Here is a 17,894-nt window from a genome sequence, read left to right on the forward strand (position 1 = left end):
GTTATTTCTCACAATTGTAACAAATACTAAATTTAATATCCTTTGACCAAGTACTTCTATTCTGGCAATTTACCCTAAGGAAGCAATCCTATATGCAGAAAAGTCTCTGTGCACATTCAATACAGCATTGTTTATGACAATGAAAAACTGACAGAAAAATTAAAAACCTAATGGAAAACTATAATTTTCAAAGATTATATGGTAAGAGAGGAAACGTTTATCATAATGGTAAGTAAAAGAAGTAGGCTACATTCTACCTATATGGCATGATTAAACACACAAACAAAAAAGTATATGCCTATAAGACAGACAGGTAGAAATACATCAAAATGGTAATCGTTGTGTTTCCATAATAACATTTTGGATTCTTCTTCTTTTTTTCACTTTCCTATAGTTTCTTAGAAAGAATGTCAACTCTCAGTGTATATTTTTAAAAATCTCTATATCACAGCCTATCATATGGTTTAACAATCAAAGCGAAAATAATTTTTTTTTTAGTTAAGAGGGGAAAATATGACCTAACATCTCATCCCTGGAACTAATGGAATAAAAACTAATAAAGTTAAAAACCTGCCTGATCCTAACTGTGATGGGACTGAAAGACAGATTCCATGGGTTTTGATTTTTGTTCTCACTGTCGACCTGGGCTGCTCAGCAGACATTAACACTTAGCCCCCAGAAGAAAGCCTGGCCGTCAACACTGCTTTTCCATTACTCCTCTTGACATTAATTTTCACAGCCTCAGCGTAAATCACAAAATTAAACCTTAGGCCAAATAGAACTGATTTCTTTCCCTTTCATTTGAGCTGGAATCAAACATCCCAGGCTCTTCGATTTTCAGCCCTTTTTCAGCCAAGATCTAGTACTCCATCTCATGACATACCCTCCAACCCTGCCGGCTCACTGGCTTCAAAAGGTGGTTTCAAATGATGGGGGCTGGCCCGCAGCTCTGTGATGATCACAAACCAAAGCCTCCATGACAACCTGTATGTTGAACCAGTTCCTCTTCCCCAGCAGCACCCACCACCTCCCCTCTCCATGCTCCCTACTGACTACAAGATAAAGAAGCCATCCCTCTGATGGCTTCATCCATTTAATTCTGGCTCATTGACACTCTGTCCAGCCAAGCCTCTCTTCATTACTGGTGATTTCAAAATTCTTGGATGATCCTTCCAACACCATGACCTCCTAGTTCCTGCACCTCCTCTCAGCCTCTGCCACTCATTCCCACAGTCACATTCTCAATCTCACCATTACCAATGACTGCAACCCCTGTGTAATCCCAGGGTGGAGGGCCACACTCTCCAACTACCTTCTCTCTTATTTTTCCAGCTCAGCCCCTCTACTCATCCCAGCTTCAACAACCCTTCAAACCCCAAGGGGACCTACAATCCATTGACTCTCCCAACTTCTTGCCATCCTACACCCCCATCATGTCCTTCCTTTTTTCCTTAGCCAGCTTAAACTCCACAGTCAGTCACGAAAATCACTCCATTGCACTCATCCTCAGCAACCTTGTCTGCTCTGCTCTGTGGTACTTACTTGGAAAAACTACAACTCTAGGTAAGCTCAACTCTTCCTATTCCATGCCTGTATCCACTCAGTTTTCTCTATGGCTGGAGAAAAACATACAAAAATGCTCACTTTAAATTTACAACCATCAGCCTCGTGTGGGCCCTTAATGTTGCAGGGCACTCAGACTACATTTCCACAGTCAGTGAGTCTCCCACTCTCTTTGATGACCATTTCACCCCACCCCCATACTCACCATCCCCTAATGGCACTGTTACTTTGTTACTGAAAAATAGAAGCAATGAGAAGAGATCTTTGCAAAGCTCCTATCAGCACATCTGTACCTGTATAGCTGTGTGTGCCACCTTGTAAAGCCAATCCCTCCACTTGGGTACTAGGTCCCACCCCCTCCCATTTACTTAACCCATTCTCCCCACCTCCTTTTCCCAGACCATCAATTTCCCCCATCTACAGGATCAGTCCCATCTGCACACCAACATGCCATTTTTCCTCCCATTCAAAATAACAAAAACAAAAACAAAAACTTAACACCGCTTGCCCTTCCAGCTAATGCACAATTTTTCAGCTCTACTTTACAATAAAACTCTTCAAAACACTTTACGTACTGTCTCTAATTCTTCTCTTCCCATTCTTTCTTATACCCACCCAAACAGGCTTTCACCCCCACCATCTCACTGAAATTACTCTCACCAAGGTCACCAATGGTCTCCATGTTGCTAACTCCAATAGCTGGTTATCAGTCCTCATCACACTTGACCTGTCAGGAGAGCTGACACTCCTCCCTCAGAGAAACAACTACCCTCTCCAAAGAACTTCTCATCTTCTCCCCGAACCTGCTCCGCCGACAAGCTTCGCCATCACAGTTGCATGGTAACTCTCTCTTGCAAGTTGATTAAGCCAAAAATGTTAGAATCATCTTTGACTTTGCTCTTTCACAGCCCATTTCCCAGCCTCCTCTAATCTTTTGGGCTCCATCTCCAAACTACATTAAGAATACAATAACTCACTGCCCCCAGTGTTACTACCCTGATCCAAGCACCATTACCCAACCAACAAATAATTACTAAGGCCTAGTATGTGCCAGGCCATCTTCCAAGTGCCGAGGATATCATAAGCGAACAAAAAAGAACCGAAATCCTAGTGGCAGGAAACAGAACCCAATCATTTTATTTATGGATCATTGCAACAGTCTACTAACTGGTGTCCCTGCTGCCACCCTACCCTCCTAGAGTCTATTATTAACACAACAGCCAGAGTAATTCTGTTGGAACCTAAGGGAGATCACGCCACTCCTCTGCTCAAACACTACAAAATCACCCCCAGGGCTAAAGCCAAAGCTTTGCTCTGCCTCCCGCTCACTCCAGCCCAGCAACTCTGACCTCCCTGGGCTTCCTCAGATGCACGAGATCTATCTCAGGACCTTTCGATTTGATCCTCCCTTTGCTTGGTGTATTCTTCCCCCGTTCCACATGACTTGCTCCCTGATCGCCTTCAAAAGATTTGCTCAAATATCACCTTCTCAGTGAGGCCAATGCTGACAACCCTGCTAGAACAGAACTGACAATTTCGTCTTCCTTTGGTTTTTTTGGTGAGGGAGATTCGCGCTAACATAGCATCTGCTGCCAATTTTCTTCTTTTTTGGCTTGAGGAAGATTAGCCTTGAGCAAACATCTGTGCCAATCTTCCTCTATTTTGTAGGTGGGTCATCACCATGGCACAGCTGACAAGTGGTGTACGTCCACGCCAAGGATCCAAACCTGCGAACCTGGGCTGCCAAAGCAGAGCACGCTTAACTTAACCACTATGCACGGGGCCAGGCCTGACAATCTCTTCTTAATACACTCAAACCCACCAGATTTTAATATTTAATGATTAAATTTTTAATTAATATTTAATAATGTAATGATTTTACTATTTCCTTGGATACATCCCTCTCGGAAACCTGTGCCCTCTTGCTTCCCCCCATCTAACTGGTGGTCTGTCATCCCAGAACCTTCCTTCACCATCATCCTCGGAGTCCTCTTTGCTTCTCTCCAGTGTCAGACTCTATTTCCTGTACCATTCTTTTGGCATCCGCCAGAAGCATCTTCCAGAAGGTTCCTCAGAAAAGGGAGAATGGGGGTTAATTTTCTGAGACCTTACATGTCTGAAAATGTCTTTGTTCCACTCTACTATTTGGACGTAGAATTCTAGTTTGGAAATCATTTTTTTCACAGAATTCTGAGGGCATGATTTTAATGGCTTCAAGTTTTCAGTGTTGTTATTGCTAAGTCTGATGCCATTCTGATAACTTTTTTTATATGTGAAATGTATGTTCTTTCTGAAAGTTTTTACAATTTTCTCTTTATCCTCAATATTCTAAAATTTCATGATGATATATCTCAGAATAAGTCTTTTTCTTAATTGATTGTACTGGGTACTTAATGGAGCAAGTGATATGCTAATAAAGGTTTAACAATTATTTCTCTGAGGGGAAAAACGCCACACATACCAAGCTCGCCAATTTCTGTGGTGTAATTCCTCCTGCTGTGGTCAATTTCAAGACAGCAATGTGACATTACTGAATGTGGAGTTGTCAAGAGATGAGCAGTAGCACATCACTAAATAGTATTTTCACAATACAGACAAAATAGATGCAAATACCCTCAAGAGCATAAATAATAAAATAGGAAATAATAATTAGGAAATAATTAATTTTTAGTAATGGCCATGTTTAACAATCAGCTTGAAAAAATTCCTGAAAGTTTAACAATTGGCTCTCATGAGCCCATACAAGCCAGCTCCAGCCCATCACTGGATGGTCCTTGCCAATCTGGAAATTCATACTCGTCGGTACTGGAAAACTGTCTTACATTATTTCCTCCCCTTCGTTTTCTCCACTGCCCCTTCTGGAATTAGATAAATACTGGACATCCTGAGCAAATCCTCTAATTTTTTTTTACTCTTTCTCTCCCATTTTCCTACTCATCTTTTTATTCTACTTTCTTGCAGAGTTCCTCAACTACGCATATCTTACAAAGTTTACATTTCTAAACATATCACTATTACAGGAATGTTATTTTTATAGCTTCAATTATTTCAGTGAATGCAATGTTGTCTCTTTATTCTTTATACTGTCTGTTTCATTTTGGTCTCTATCTTTCAAGATAAAGGCTTTCCTTAAGTGACTCGTGATCCTTGGTTTCCTTTTTTTCCCTTAAACATTTATTCTAACCTATACTGGATCCATTTTTATTTATTTTACCGAAAGATTATTAGAGACTGTAAAATTGAGCATTTAGAGCCATGTGTTCACAAGAAAAAAAATAATTTCAATTTATATATACATTATATTTTCAAAGCAGCAAGTATAAGATGATTAATAAAATGTTACATTAGGATATAATTCTGTGGGGAAGATGGAATAGATATATGAATTTGAGAAGAAGAAACAATGTAAAATTTCAAACAGTATAAGAATAATTTGCTCAGTACTTTTTATATCAAATATTAAATACCAAATTACTATGGTATTTAGATTCCCTCGGCTACATTCCAAAGTGTTACATTGTACACCTTATACTTACACAATGTTATATGCCAATTATATCTCAATAAAGCTGGAAAAAAACAAGTGTTGTAATACTTTTATTTTTAAATGTCAAAGTTTACTATACAACGAAAATTGCATCCTCTGCCATTACTTAGTAAAAAAATTTAAAGATCAACTTAATTAATGTGAGGCTATCTACAGTTTTCCAAAATCTCTGGTGGTATAAAGCAAAACGTTGAGGATCACAAAGCTGGAAGACCACCTTTCTCTTCAACCTCTATTTTCTCCTCCTGGGGCTTCCTACAATCTCTGAAGTTATGTTTAGAAAACATAGCTTCCTCTAATTCCTGGATGACTTCATTCACCCAACACATACCTAGTGAGTTCCTCCCAGATGAAAGCCACTGGCCTAGGTGCTGTGGCTATGACAGTGAATACAACAGACACAAATCCTTGACCCCTGGGAGCCTACCTTCTAGTGACTTCTTTGATGTTTTGACTGAGTACACCCAGCTTTTGTTATTAGTTGATAATGAATCATCTGCTTAATTTTAAAGCTAGGTTTAAAAAAAGCAAATTCATTCCAAAATGAAAAAAGCAAAATCTGATCCATGTTCTGGTTCCAAAAATTCTTCCATGCTAATAAGAAATACTAATAAGGCAGAAAACTTGCGTGAACCAGAGAAAAAGGAAAAGGCAAGTTAGTTGTCTGAAAATCAATATCTATCTATTTCTAAGTGAGCACTATCCTTTTGTATAAATATGCTGCCACTGCATTAAGATACCTGCTTTGCTCATTGTTCCCAGCAGCAGCAACGCTTATTCTGATTCATCCACTCACTCTGGTCTGATCTATCTTGGGACCTAAAGCAGATACTTTCCATAACTGGCTCAGGTTGGGGAACAATTCAGTATGCAGAAACCTACATACTAGGGGCTGGCCCCGTGGCCGAGTGGTTGAGTTCGCATGCTCCACTGCAGGCAGCCCAGTGTTTCGTTGGTTCGAATCCTGGGCGCGGACATGGCACTGCTCATCAAACCATGCTGAGGCGGTGTCCCACATGCTACAACTAGAAGGACCCACAACGAAGAACACACAACTATGTATCAGGGGGCTTTGGGGAGAAAAAGGGAAAAAAAATAAAATCTTTTAAAAAAAAAAACCTACATACTACAATTTAGTATGTAGATGAGGCACTGACTGACTAGAGTAGGATTTGCTTGGGCCCTGGGCCCAAAGTAATGATTCATTTCACAATAATGTCCTCGGATAATTATTAGAAGTTCTGTTTTAGAGGAAGACCTTGCTGACTGGTGGGTATCAATTTGGGGTGACCTGGTGTTTTGTGAAGGGACTCCAAGTGTCAAGACCTGAAGGTCTCTTCTTTGGGTTGGTCACTTTCTCTAGGGAAAAATCTCTAACCTCCTGCCTGGCGAGTACAAGCCTGGATGTCATACCTGACAAGGGGGACAGGAGTCTTACCCTTCAGTATGTCAATTTTCACTTAATTCTTGTTTGCAGCATGGCAAATCTCAGCCCTACTCTCAGCTATGCCTCTTGAAGGTGGAGCCAGAGCCTGCAGGGTTCACCTTCTCTGGAGGACACACCTCCAGCCGTCTGCTAAGGTGGGAAGAGACGGTTATTTGGGGGAGCAGGCTTAGAGAAGGGAGCTGGAGGGTCTAATTTCTCCTTTCAAGAACTTCACTCAGTCCTCCTGGTTTCAGCCTAGCTCAGAGGTTAACTTCAGAGGTAGTGAGGGCCTCCATTTCTCTGACCCTTTCCAGAGTTCTCTGTACAAGGCAACTTGTTTCTTGATGGCTAAGCTCTGCAGTCTTTTTTTGTTCTCTGAGATACGCCAAGTCAGTTATCACTCATCCACTGGCTTTTCAGCTTCCAAAACTCAGTTGACATCTCCTGTCTCCAGTCACGTCCTGTCTCCACTGTCTGCTCTCCCATTCTCTTTGTTCTTATAAGTTTATACCTCTTATTCCTTTATTCTCACTTTAATGGGGTTTGGGGACAGACCAGAGATAAAATGCGTGTGTTCAACACACCATGTTTAACCAAAAGTGCTAAAGTTATTTCTTTAGTCATTCATTCAACAAATACATAAGTGCTTGGCAGTGTACCACTGAGGATACAACAATAACAAAAACACAGTCTAGGAGGAATCACAGACAATACACAAGAAATTCCACAGGAGCTGCAAGGCAGAAAGGAGAAGTTCAGGATGATGCAAGGGGTTACAACAGGCAGACCCAACCAGTGCTGGGTGAGCAGGGAGAATAGGGGCAGGTTTCCTAGGGGATACGACTATTGGCCTAACACCAGGGAATTTAAAAAAAAAAAAAAAAATTAAGCCTGTTAAGCCTGGTGGAACAGCTTACCTGCGCTGGATCTGTCTTGCAAAATTGTTGCTGGAAGCTGAGCAGGGAAACTGGACTTCACTGTGCAGGGTGGCATTACGGAAGAGGTCACAGAAGTTCTCAAAGAGCTCTAAGAGTTCATCTGATGTATTCTCAAACACAGCAATCACCTCCGTTGTCACCATATTATACACCACAAAGAAAGATGCCTGCAGAGGAAAAGAGAGAGCTATGGGACAGCTGGGTATACTGCCAGGCCTTGGAAACTTATCACATGGCTGAAAATCCAAGTTACCCAAGTAAAACAAGCAAACACCTCTGCTCCAGCACCAGGGCAGAAACATGGCTCCAGGGGATTCTGGGAAAAGAGGAAGCCCCAGGGGGTTTCATCAATCAAGGGCCTCGGTACTGCCAGACTTCCCACTCTATCTGTGCTGCCAGAATTACTGAGCTGGCCAGCATATATGTATAAAAGGTTTTCAATCTTTCATTCCAGATTGTGCAAATTCAATATTTTTCCTTCTAAGTGTTTATTCCTTACCTGCTCCCCAAACCAGCCTGAGATAAAAACACTTTTCTAAAATGCCAGATTTAATTTTCCTGCCTGCTGAGAAAGCGATTTGAAGCCTGGAGCTGCCTATTGGCAAATTATTTTCTCTTGTATATGTACAGCTGAAAGTTCAATTTAGGGGCATTTATTTCCCCTCCTAACATTTCTAATATGCAGAGAGATGCCTTAAGCACATTGTGTCCTAAGACTGCCCAGGCAAGTTGTAACCAAGCAGGGTACTGCTGCCGAACAAACGAAAAACAGGCATTTTCCATTTCTTTCTTCACAAATATTCTTTCAGCCAAGAGCAATTATAAGACACATTTGAGATTTGTAGCAATTAAGATCCGAGGGAGAACCTGAAAAGCATTCAAATGCCATAGGTGGCGGAGTCCCTGCTTTTTCTGAATGGGCCCCTGGGTGACTAGCCCTCTTCCTTTAAACCTCCAGTGCTCTGCTTGGCCTAACAAGGAAGCTCCAGGAACCCATGGTTTTTGTCACAGTGAATGTGGCAGTGTGAACCAATCTGCAAGCTTCCGAGAGGACTCTAGGAGTTTTTAGAGCACCAGGATTAGTATTCCCCTTCTCTGATTGAGTTTAAATCTTCATTACCAACTTCTGGAGCCATTCGGCCCACCTGTTTTACTAGTAATTAGTCCTTCCCAGAGCTTGTATTACAAGACTTTTGCGGTCACCTGGAAATTAAATTTGGCTGTAAATTAAAGAGGCTGGAGGGTAACCTGAGAATAATATCCATAATATTAGCAAGGCTTTGTGTCTGGATGCACTTTTCACTCATTAACCTTATTGGAACCTATCAAATTAAACTGGGGAAGGAGAGAGGAGGACAACTAGGGCAGAGAGACTGGGTGTAAAGTTACAAACTCTGTAAGCAAAGCAGAGCCCTCGTAACGTTTCTAGCTTATTGTGGCTACTAAAAAGAAGTGGGGCATGTTTTAGCAAAGGGAAAAAGGATAATCTCAAGTGTGGCAATCACAGACAACTTATTCCCTCCAAAGTAAAAAGGTAATTATAGCTCAAGCCTAAATAAAAGACTGGCTCATGTCCTTTCTATAGACCTGGACAACACTTTGATCATATCAGGGCTTCACCAGGATCCATCCTAATTATGTGACTATAGAATTACACAAACATGTACTAGCCTTTCCTCCAACGCTGACTTGGAAACACAGGAGAGGAGGGCACAGAAGTCAAGGACTTCACCCCCAATCTCCTATGGCACATAAGGTGAACTAGATGCTCACCTATGATGGCTCAATGGGTGACCGCATCATTGATGGGGAAGAAAAAGAATCCAGAAAAAATGATCTCAAATTATATTACTCCCTCCTTTTTTTTTTTCCTTGTAATACACAAGCGATGATTCGCAAGAAAAATGTTAGAAAACGTTCACCATGGCTGGTACAGTCTTAGGAGACAATGCCCTGTACAGTCTCTCTTAAGGGTAGAATCAGAAGCAAGTCAACGGGAGACACCAGACTCAGCTGACTTCAGGGTTTACTGATTTGCTCTTTGTTTTGAATTTCGACTAGAATCTAAGGAGACAATCTGAAAACAGGAGAATCGAGGAGCAAAGGCACAGCTAAGAAGGTCTCTTACCTGGTCAACCCTGAAGTGGAGAGCTTCTCAGAGGGAAACACCCAAGTTACTCTGAATTTCAACATGGTGTTTCAAGCCAAGAGGCTGAGAGCTTCTGTGCTCTTAACAGCACCTCATTCCCATTTGAGAAATGCCAGTCTTCCCTACCAAACTTCCCTACCCAAACTGAAAAAGTCTCAGGCCCTGCAGTCCTGACAATTCGCTTGGGCGATCAGAAATTCTGGCTTCCTTCTGATCTTTTCACCGCTCTACAGCCTATGTTCCAGATGTGGGCAAGGTCAAGGTAAAGTCCACAACTTAAAACTCTGTCAAACGAACTCACCTACTAGTAGTCTTCTAAAGAAGACTGGTGAAGAAGGATATTGACATTAACCATCTGGCAGGAAAGACAGGCTACATTCTTAGAGGATTTTTTTTGTATGGTGGGCTCATTCTCACTGCCAGAACTAAAGCAGTCAGCCCAACAAGCACAGTCGTACAGAATCAAGGCAGCATCATCCACTGGCAGTCCCAGCCTTGACCGTGTAGCATTTGGGCTTCCACCTCAAGGGTAACGAGAATGTTCTGCAGAAGAAGTGGGGCAACAATCACAGAGTTGACTAGCTACAGGTCAATGGCTTGAGATTTAGCTTCCACTTGTCCAAACACAAATACGTGGCCAGAGAAAAACGGAGCTGTCTTAAGTCTGAGCCCTCCCAGAGCAAAAAATCAAGACTGTCTAAAATGTGTACTTCTGAGAGGCTGGCTAGAGCCGAGAGAGAAACCTGCCCATTTCGCCAAGGAGTTGGAGGGGTCGAGGGCAGGAGTGCACCACCCACCTGTGATGGGTCTGTGACCCGCAGGGTTACTACGTCCTCACTGGTGTACTTGATAAACAGATGGTTTTCATCCAGAAGCTGCATCTTCCACATGCGCAGCTGCCGCAGTTGGTCAAAATACTGGAAGAAGCGCCTCTTGGCCATTGCGCTGCCATCCTGTTCTGCCCGGCGCCACAAGTAGACAAGCAGCCGGTGCTTCAGGGAGTTGATGAAGGGATCTCTGAAAGGATTGGCCATGCCTGTCTGACTGTCCCGCTGCACCTCAGGGAAAACCGCTGACACAGTGAGGAGGTCATCCTCATAGCAGAAGCGGCCAATGGTCCTCACATCAATGAAAGTGCCTTCAGGAGTCACCTGGAAGACATGGATGGTCTGCTGCTGCACCGACAAGATGGCCAGGATGTTTTTGTACAAGTACAGCCCTTGGTTGTGTGACAGGACCACTTTATCACACTTGAAGGTGCGTGTGTCACATAAGCGGCCAGTGTGAAGGTCAATGATGTGGAGGGAATAGTCCTCCAGAGGGGACCGCGGGTTGGGGGTCACAGATTCACTGTTCCGATAGACCTCATAGAAAGGAGGGTGTGGCTCGTCGGGAAGGTAGGCTGCAGAGCCCACGATGACACACCGGCAGTCGTCAGTGAAGAGGCTGCACTCCCGGTTCAGGTGCTCGCCATTGGCCGCTACGTTGGTAATGTGCAGCAGGACAAAGAAGCGCTCAAAGAGCCGGCCGCGGATGTTGACTGACCGCTGGTCATTGCCATTGGACAAGATCTCCCCCTCATAGCCCTGCAGTAGGTCCTCGGCAGCCTGGCAGCCCTGGTACTCATAGATTTCGAGAGATGTCTGGTCTGAGGAGAAAGCAATAAAGTAGCGTCCATCAGGTGAGAATTTACGCAAGAAACAAGGAGGCTTTTCAACGTTGACGACTGTGAAGTTGGGGAAGACATTCTGGTGGAACTCTCGGACCTGATGCCAGTGGGTGCCCACCTTGCCTGAACTGATCCGCCGGCGTTCCAAGCGGTGAATGACGTTTTGGTTTTGGATTCTTCGAGGTTTGATGGTGGAAACATGATGATCCATCATCACATCTCTGCCTGGAAAGGTAAAGCAGAAGTCAAGAAAATAAAAGAAAATTTACCAAAACATAAATATACACAAGTCAAACAGATTTCTCTCTTATATTCTGGACCTATGAGCTCCCAAGATGACAATGATCAGCATTTCTCCTTCCCAGATTATAGTCAGCAAGGGATCCTGACATTTCTGAATCTAGAAACAGGTTTGAGGGAAGGACCTAATCCACTAGGAAGACCTTCAAAGCTTAGCTGTTGGGAATATTCAACAGAATAAACCTAGAACTGCACCCAGTTCGCTCAGTGCAAGAGTCATATTCAATGCACGTTCATTAAAAAAGATATTTATTGGGCTGTTAAGATGTCCATACCACCCCAAACAATCTATAAATTCAATGTAATCCCTATCAAAATCACAACAGCATTTTTTGCAAAAATAGAAAAAAATCAACCTAAAATGCACATGTAATCTCAAGGGACCCCCGAACAGCCAAAATAATTTTGTAAACGAAGAACAAAGTTGGAGGACTCAGACTTCCTGATTTCAAAACATAGTACAAAGCCATAGTAACCAAGAAGGTGTGGTACTGGCATAAAGACAGACAATACAGCAATGGAATAGAACAGAGAGCCCAGAAATAAACCCTCATTTACGTAACCTGAGATTCAAGAAGTTCAGAGAACCCCAAACATGATAAATCCAAAAATATCCATCCCCAGACACATCATAGTCAAACTGAGAAAAAGTAAAACTCCTGAAAGCAACCAGGTAAACGACATATTACCTACAGAGGAACAACCATTCAGATGACTGTGGATTTTCATGAGAAACTGGAGGCCAGAAGGAAGCGGAACAATGGTTTTAAAGTGCCAAAAGAGCTGCCTCTTTTTCATTATTCAAATCTCAGCTAAAATAGCAACTCTTCAGAATTTTTCCCTATCTTACCTAAAGTAGTGCCTTTTTCCATCCACATCAATCTATCATTTTATCCTATTTTATTTTCTTCAGCCCTTTCTGAACTTATCTAACTTACTGGTCTACCTTTTCAGTATCTGTCTCCCCATTCCAGACCCCAGGGACTTTGTCTAACTCCTTGCTGAAACCCCAGGACCTAGGGAAGTGCTCATATGTTAAATAGATGAATGGAGCAACATTTGACATGGGCCTTGAAGGATAAAAAATTTACTAGACAAAGTAAAAGAGGAACATTCCAGAAAGAATACAGCTTAAAAAATACACTTGGAAAGAGCATGGCACGGCACACTTGGGAAACAGGATAATTCCAAGTGGTTAGAGCACAGGAAGCACAGAGTGACTGACACAAGAGAGCCTAGAAGAGCAGACGGGAGCCAGACTGGAAAATGCTTTGTACACTACCTCACACAAGCCACCACAGGTTTTAACCAAAGGAGTGACTGATTCAGTCTATATTTTAGAAATAAAAGCATACATACAATGTGTATTTATTTATATTCTGTCTCCTTCTAAAAGGGATTTGAAAGGCCTTATATAAGTATAGATATTATTGAATCAAGTTACAGATGTGCACACCTCTATGACTGGGCAAATCAAGTTTCTCAAACTGTTAGTCACACTCATTAATGGGGCCTTGAAATCAATTTAGTGGATATACTAATGGACATTTTAAAAACTGGAATCAAACAGAAAATACCAAACTGTATCACACATAGTAAGGGCAAGCACTGTTCTGTGACACTTTTGTTTCAGTTACACATATGAGTTATATGTATTGGGTGAGGCTATAAAATATATGTCTACTGATCTAGACTGGAGCGAGAGACTGCAAACTACTGCCCTCAGGCCAAATCCAGCCTACCTGCCTGTTTCTGTAAATAAGTTTTTATCGGAACACAGCCAGATCCATTCATTTACCCATTGCCAATGGCTGCTTTTGCCCCACTAAGGCATAGTTGATTAGTTGAGACCAAAGACCACGTGGCCCACAAGCCTAACAAATTTACTATCTGGCCCTTTGCAGAAAAAGTCTGCCAACCTCTAATCTTGGGCACTGGTTCCCAGCTGGGGCAAGTTTGTAATATCTGGAGACATTTTTGGTTGTCATAACTCGGGAAGGAGGGGTGCTACGGGTGTCTGGCAAATAGAAGCCAGGGATGCTGCCAAACATCCTACAGTAAGCAGGACAGGCCCTCACATCTGGCCCAAAATGTCAACAGTGCTAAAGTTGAAAAACCCTGATCTGGAAAAAAGTCTGCACATATTTAACAAGAATGTCTGTAGCAGGACTGTTAGCAACAGCAAAAACTGACAACACTGCAAATGCCCATCAAGAGTAGACCAGATAAACTCATCCAGGCATATTCACATCGTGGAATCTTAGGAGCAATGAATTAATGCAATACAGTTACAAACAACAACACAGAGGAATCTCAGAGCACAATAGTGAACGAAGAAAGCAAGCTGCAGAATACACACAGTGTGATTCCCCTTACACAAGCTACAAACAATTTCTAGTTTAAGGATATGAATATATACGGTATACAATTACAAAAAGCAAAGGAATTATAAACATAAAATTCAGAATAGTGGTTACCTCTGAGGAAGTCAGAAATGCAATGGGAATCTGGGGACACAATGGCAACTCCAAGGGTACATTTTTTCTTAAACCAGCATTCATTGTACTGTCATCCTTTAAATTACATATATGTTTAAAGTATTATTTGTAAACAATCATTGTGAAGGGCAAACAAAGACAGGACAGTAAGATGAAGCCAGAGGTACACAGAAATGCACAGCATGAGGACCTGCAGAACCGGCAAGCCTGTCATTTGGACCTGACTTTCTCAGCATACAGAACAAAGAGAGAAATGTCATCAGTTACAGAAACTGCACTGCAAATAAAATAAAAAACTTAACCGTTGCCTGGAAGAAGCAAGGCGCTTCCGAGCACTGCAGTTTAAAGGAAATCTCTCTCCGGAGCTCTCTCAAAGGACCTCTGCATGATTAGTGAGCAATTTCCTCCACATCTGAACAACAAATACAGCACTGAGTTTCACACAGCTACTCCTTGTAACAGTGACATTCTTGATGTGGCTATTTTGATACAGCCTAAAAAACACACTGTTAGAGTTTAAGCATTTTAAAATACCAAATAACATACAAAACGCCTCACTCAATCCCTGCCCAGGACGGCTCTGCAAGTGGCACCCAGCCACCAACTGAAGATGGGGGCTAGAGTCACAAAGGAAACCAGATTGCGAGGAAAGAAGCAGAGAAGGCCCAGCAACGGGAGAAAGAAGAGGCATTAGACCCCATCTAACAGACTACCCGCATACAACTGAGTTGGATAAAGTTTACTACAGCTGTCCAATCAGAAAGAGCCACTGACCGTTTTAAGCAAGGTAGATGCTTAATTCTAAGAAAATTCATGTACATTTTGAACAGTCCCATCTTTCATTCTGATTTGCCTTTTTAAGGGAAAGACACCAGTACTGGGGTGGAGTGAGAGGAGGAGTGGGATGAACAGAGATGAAGGCCTGTTAGCTTCAGCTCCAAACTGTACAGATAGTCTTCACTGAACTTCCCAACACTTCCCTCAGTGTGTTCTCTCTCCCTCTCCATTCATACATATATACACACACACACACAATATTTTATATCACACAATTTTAGTTTTTAGAAATGGTGGAATTCTAAAAGTCTTTTTCAACTTGTTCTGTTATTGTTCTGATTATATAAATAATACATGCTCATAAAAATTCAAATATAGAAAAAGTACGTCATGAAAGTCCATTCTAGTCAGGGTAAGTATAAAAAGAGAGTTAGAGTAACTTAATCTTCCCCAAAAGCTGGCCCTCTACCAGTTTCCCCAGTCCAGTGAATGTCCCAGCTACTCACCTGCTAACAGGAACCAAAAATCTGAGACACCTTTCCCTCAGCCCCTACACCTGATCGGCCACCAAACTGGAGATTTTATCTCCCAAACAGTCCACTAATCCTCCACTTCTTTCCATCACGACCTGCCAGCACTCTTATCCAAAGTTTTATAATTTCACATCTGCATTACTGCAACAGCTTCCTACCTGGTCTCCCTAACTTCACTCCTGTCCACCTCCAAAGCACTCAACAGCCAGAGGGATCTTCCCAAAATGCTTTTGTCATGATGTCCTTTCCCCTATGGACTAAAACAGATCATTATCGTCCCTTTGCTCTTAATGATATGGATCAAGATCCTTAACGTGGCAACCAGGTGCTCAAAGGTCTCCACTCAGCCTCTCCAGCCTCTTTTCCCACTGAACTCTAACCATTTCTTCAAGAGGCATCCTACCTCCTGGCCCAGAAGCTTTGCACTTGCACTTGCTGTTAACTTCAACCTAAGAAAGCTGTTCTCACTTTGCTGAGTTAAGTCCTATTTCAGATATCAGCCTAATCATGGGGTCCTAGAGAAGTCTTCCTTCACCTCCCCATTAGACAAAATACCAACTTATTAGCACACCTGTCCTTCATACTACTTTTGACACTTGCAACTTTGTCTCTGCATTTTAGTTATGCCTATGGCACCCGATGGTGAGCTCCTACACAAACATGACATTCTGTATGCCCATCACTGTATTTGCCCACCCTCCCTGAACTTGGACCTGCCTCATGCCAAATTCGTTGCCAACTCAGGCATCCTGTACCTAGAATGCATTTCCCTTGGCCCTGCATAACTTCTCAAGGTGCGGCTTCCTTGAGGAAGTCTTCCCCGACCGTTCCATCCAAAACAGAGCTCCCCACTATTTCTTCTGTCTGACTTCTCCATAGTAACGGTCACAATGTGAATATGTACGTTTCCTTGCATGGTGATGCGTTTAACGACTGACTCCCTGACCGAAGCGTACTCTGCAGACACGAAGGAATCATGTCAACATCGGTCACCTCGGTGTTCTCAGAGCCCAGATCGGGGGCTGGCCCACCGTGCGCCTTCAGCACGTTATGCACGGAACGAAAGAAGAAAGCCCGGCTGCATGGGGCCACTAGCTCACTGTGGGCTACTAAGCAAGCCCTTTTCCCTTGGCTGGGTCTCAGTTTCCCCGCGGGAGCAGGTGCACACATGCCTCAACTCCTTGCCACGGCTTCCAAAACGGGAAGGGGAGACCAAGGGGCGGGCACAGACGCCCAAGGGGGCGCCCCCGGAAAGAAAAGCCCCATTGGGGCGGGGCCTCCATGGGAAGAGAATTCGGAGTGAGGGCGGGGGCTGGGGGCCCTCGGCGTCATGCGGGGAGGGGGCAGCCCCATGGCGGTCTCCCGAGGAGGCCTCGGGGAAGGCCTGACGGGCTTGGAGGCTGGGCCAAGGAAGGAGACGTCCTCACCTGTCCGGTCCGGGCTCACATGGCTGGGGAAAGGGTCCCCCAGGCCTGCTCCGCGCGCGCCTACCCCGGCCCCGCCCCCGCCATGCCTCAGGACCCGGCGCCGGCGGCCGCAGGCCCCCGCTTCCGCTAGGCACCGGAAGTGCGGCGCAGCGAGACGGGAAGTGAGGAGAGCGCGGCGCCGACCAGCCGGCCCTGAGAGACGGTGCAGCGTACCCTGGTGCCCGGAAGGGAATCGGAGCCCCAGTGGCTGAAAGGAAAAATCAACGCGGCGGCGAAACCTGGGCGCCTCCGTGATCTCCTTATGGCAGTGTCTCAGCACCTGCTGGGCACTTTTGCAAAAACGAATAAGAACTAATTTTTCACTCTTGATTAGATGCGCCATTTCATCAGCTGAGAAACTATCGGCTTCCTGCTGTCTCCTCCTAGACTGTGAGCGCTTTGAGTACCGGGCTGTATTCATCTCTAAACACTCGCCTAAAACATTTGCCGACACAGTGGATGCACAGCAAAAGCTGCTTGCGCCGAATTAATCCCACAACCCTTATTTGCTTGACTTCCACTTCTGTGATCTCATTCAGTTCTTACAAGCTGGTTCCTCCTTGAAAGCCTTTGCTTTGTCTTATCTCTGAGCAGCCTGCCCCCAAGTTTTCCCGCCTCAAACTCTTTGGGATCGTTAAGGTCTCAGCGCAAATGTCACCTCTCCAGAGGACTTCCCTGACCCTTCTCATCCCACGCCATCACCCTATTTCTCATAGCGCTCATCGCTATCTGATACTACCCGGGGTTTTGTGTGTGTGGTGCGTGTGTTCAAATTTCTTCCTTTGTTCTGTTGCCCTTCCCCCTACTAGAATGTAAACCCCGAAAAAGCAGGGGTTTTGTCTTGTTATCCTCACCAAGAACAGGGTTTGTCAATAAAGATTCAATCCGTGAGTGAATGGCTCTGCCCATAGGGTTCACAGCAACTCTGTGAGGAAGGAATGTTTATTAGCTTTTACAGATGAGCAAACTGAGTTCAGGAAGGATAGTGACTTGGAGACATAGCATGGCTAAGAGGAAACAGCGTGGGT

The 17,894-nt window shown here is 43.7% G+C and overlaps 1 protein-coding gene across 9 annotated transcripts in view; it reads right to left on the reverse strand.

Moving 5' to 3' along the window:
- Window positions 1-16,941, reverse strand: part of DET1 (DET1 partner of COP1 E3 ubiquitin ligase) — a 31,917-nt gene extending 14,976 nt beyond the window's left edge. For 6 of the 9 annotated variants that reach the window (XR_006887584.1, XR_006887580.1, XR_006887582.1 and 3 more), the window contains exons 1-3: window positions 16,828-16,941; window positions 10,421-11,517; window positions 7,454-7,641 (exon numbers count right to left, since the gene is read on the reverse strand). Coding sequence is in view for 4 of the 9 variants with exons in the window: in XM_046654342.1 (XP_046510298.1) it covers window positions 7,454-7,641; window positions 10,421-11,506 (1,274 nt within the window). In the remaining 5 variants the exon portion in view is untranslated. Of the gene's footprint in view, window positions 1-7,453; window positions 7,642-10,420; window positions 11,518-15,558; window positions 15,658-16,393; window positions 16,563-16,827 lie in introns of those variants that run through there. The other 3 variants (XM_046654343.1, XM_046654344.1, XM_046654345.1) reach the window with 3 other exon arrangements.
- Between the last annotated feature and the right edge of the window lie 953 nt (window positions 16,942-17,894).

Source organism: Equus quagga, chromosome 2 (assembly GCF_021613505.1).
Source record: "Equus quagga isolate Etosha38 chromosome 2, UCLA_HA_Equagga_1.0, whole genome shotgun sequence".
In the NCBI taxonomy this organism is placed as follows: domain Eukaryota; kingdom Metazoa; phylum Chordata; class Mammalia; order Perissodactyla; family Equidae; genus Equus; species Equus quagga.